The 323-nt window shown below is 50.8% G+C and overlaps 1 protein-coding gene across 1 annotated transcript in view; it reads left to right on the top strand.

The window, feature by feature from the left end:
• Positions 1-6: 6 nt before the first annotated feature.
• Positions 7-323, top strand: part of LOC105364617 (uncharacterized) — a gene marked incomplete at its 3' end in the record, with an annotated part of 14710 nt that continues 14393 nt past the window's right edge. Inside the window, exon 1 of the mRNA XM_011502596.1 lies at positions 7-27. Coding sequence (XP_011500898.1) covers positions 14-27 — 14 coding nt within the window. The remainder of the gene's footprint in view (positions 28-323) is intronic.

The raw sequence follows: 323 nt of genomic DNA, 5'->3' as shown, positions 1-323 counted from the left end.
ACACGAACCCAGCATGAGTTCTCCGGGGTAAGTCCGCACCCTACTTGTGTCTTTACCTGCCGTACGATATATATGCCTGCCAACCTGCGTGCGTTCATGCGTGCGTTCATGCGTTCGTTCATGCGTGCGTTCATGTGTTCGTTCATGCGTGGGTCACTGATGGAGCTCGGGAAGAATCGAGCCCTTTGCTTTTAAGTAGTTCGAGGCCTCTTTTGCGTGCGATGGAACAACTAGGCCGAGAGCAAGAGAGATAAATGTATAGTGAGAGAGTTAGAGAGAGAGAGAGAGAGAGAGAGAGAGAGAGAGAGGGTTAGAGAGAGAGA

The sequence above is a fragment of the Ceratosolen solmsi genome, unplaced genomic scaffold (genome assembly GCF_000503995.2).
Source record: "Ceratosolen solmsi marchali unplaced genomic scaffold, CerSol_1.0 scaffold39, whole genome shotgun sequence".
NCBI classification, from domain to species: domain Eukaryota; kingdom Metazoa; phylum Arthropoda; class Insecta; order Hymenoptera; family Agaonidae; genus Ceratosolen; species Ceratosolen solmsi.
This window is presented reverse-complemented; position numbering and strand designations above follow the sequence as displayed.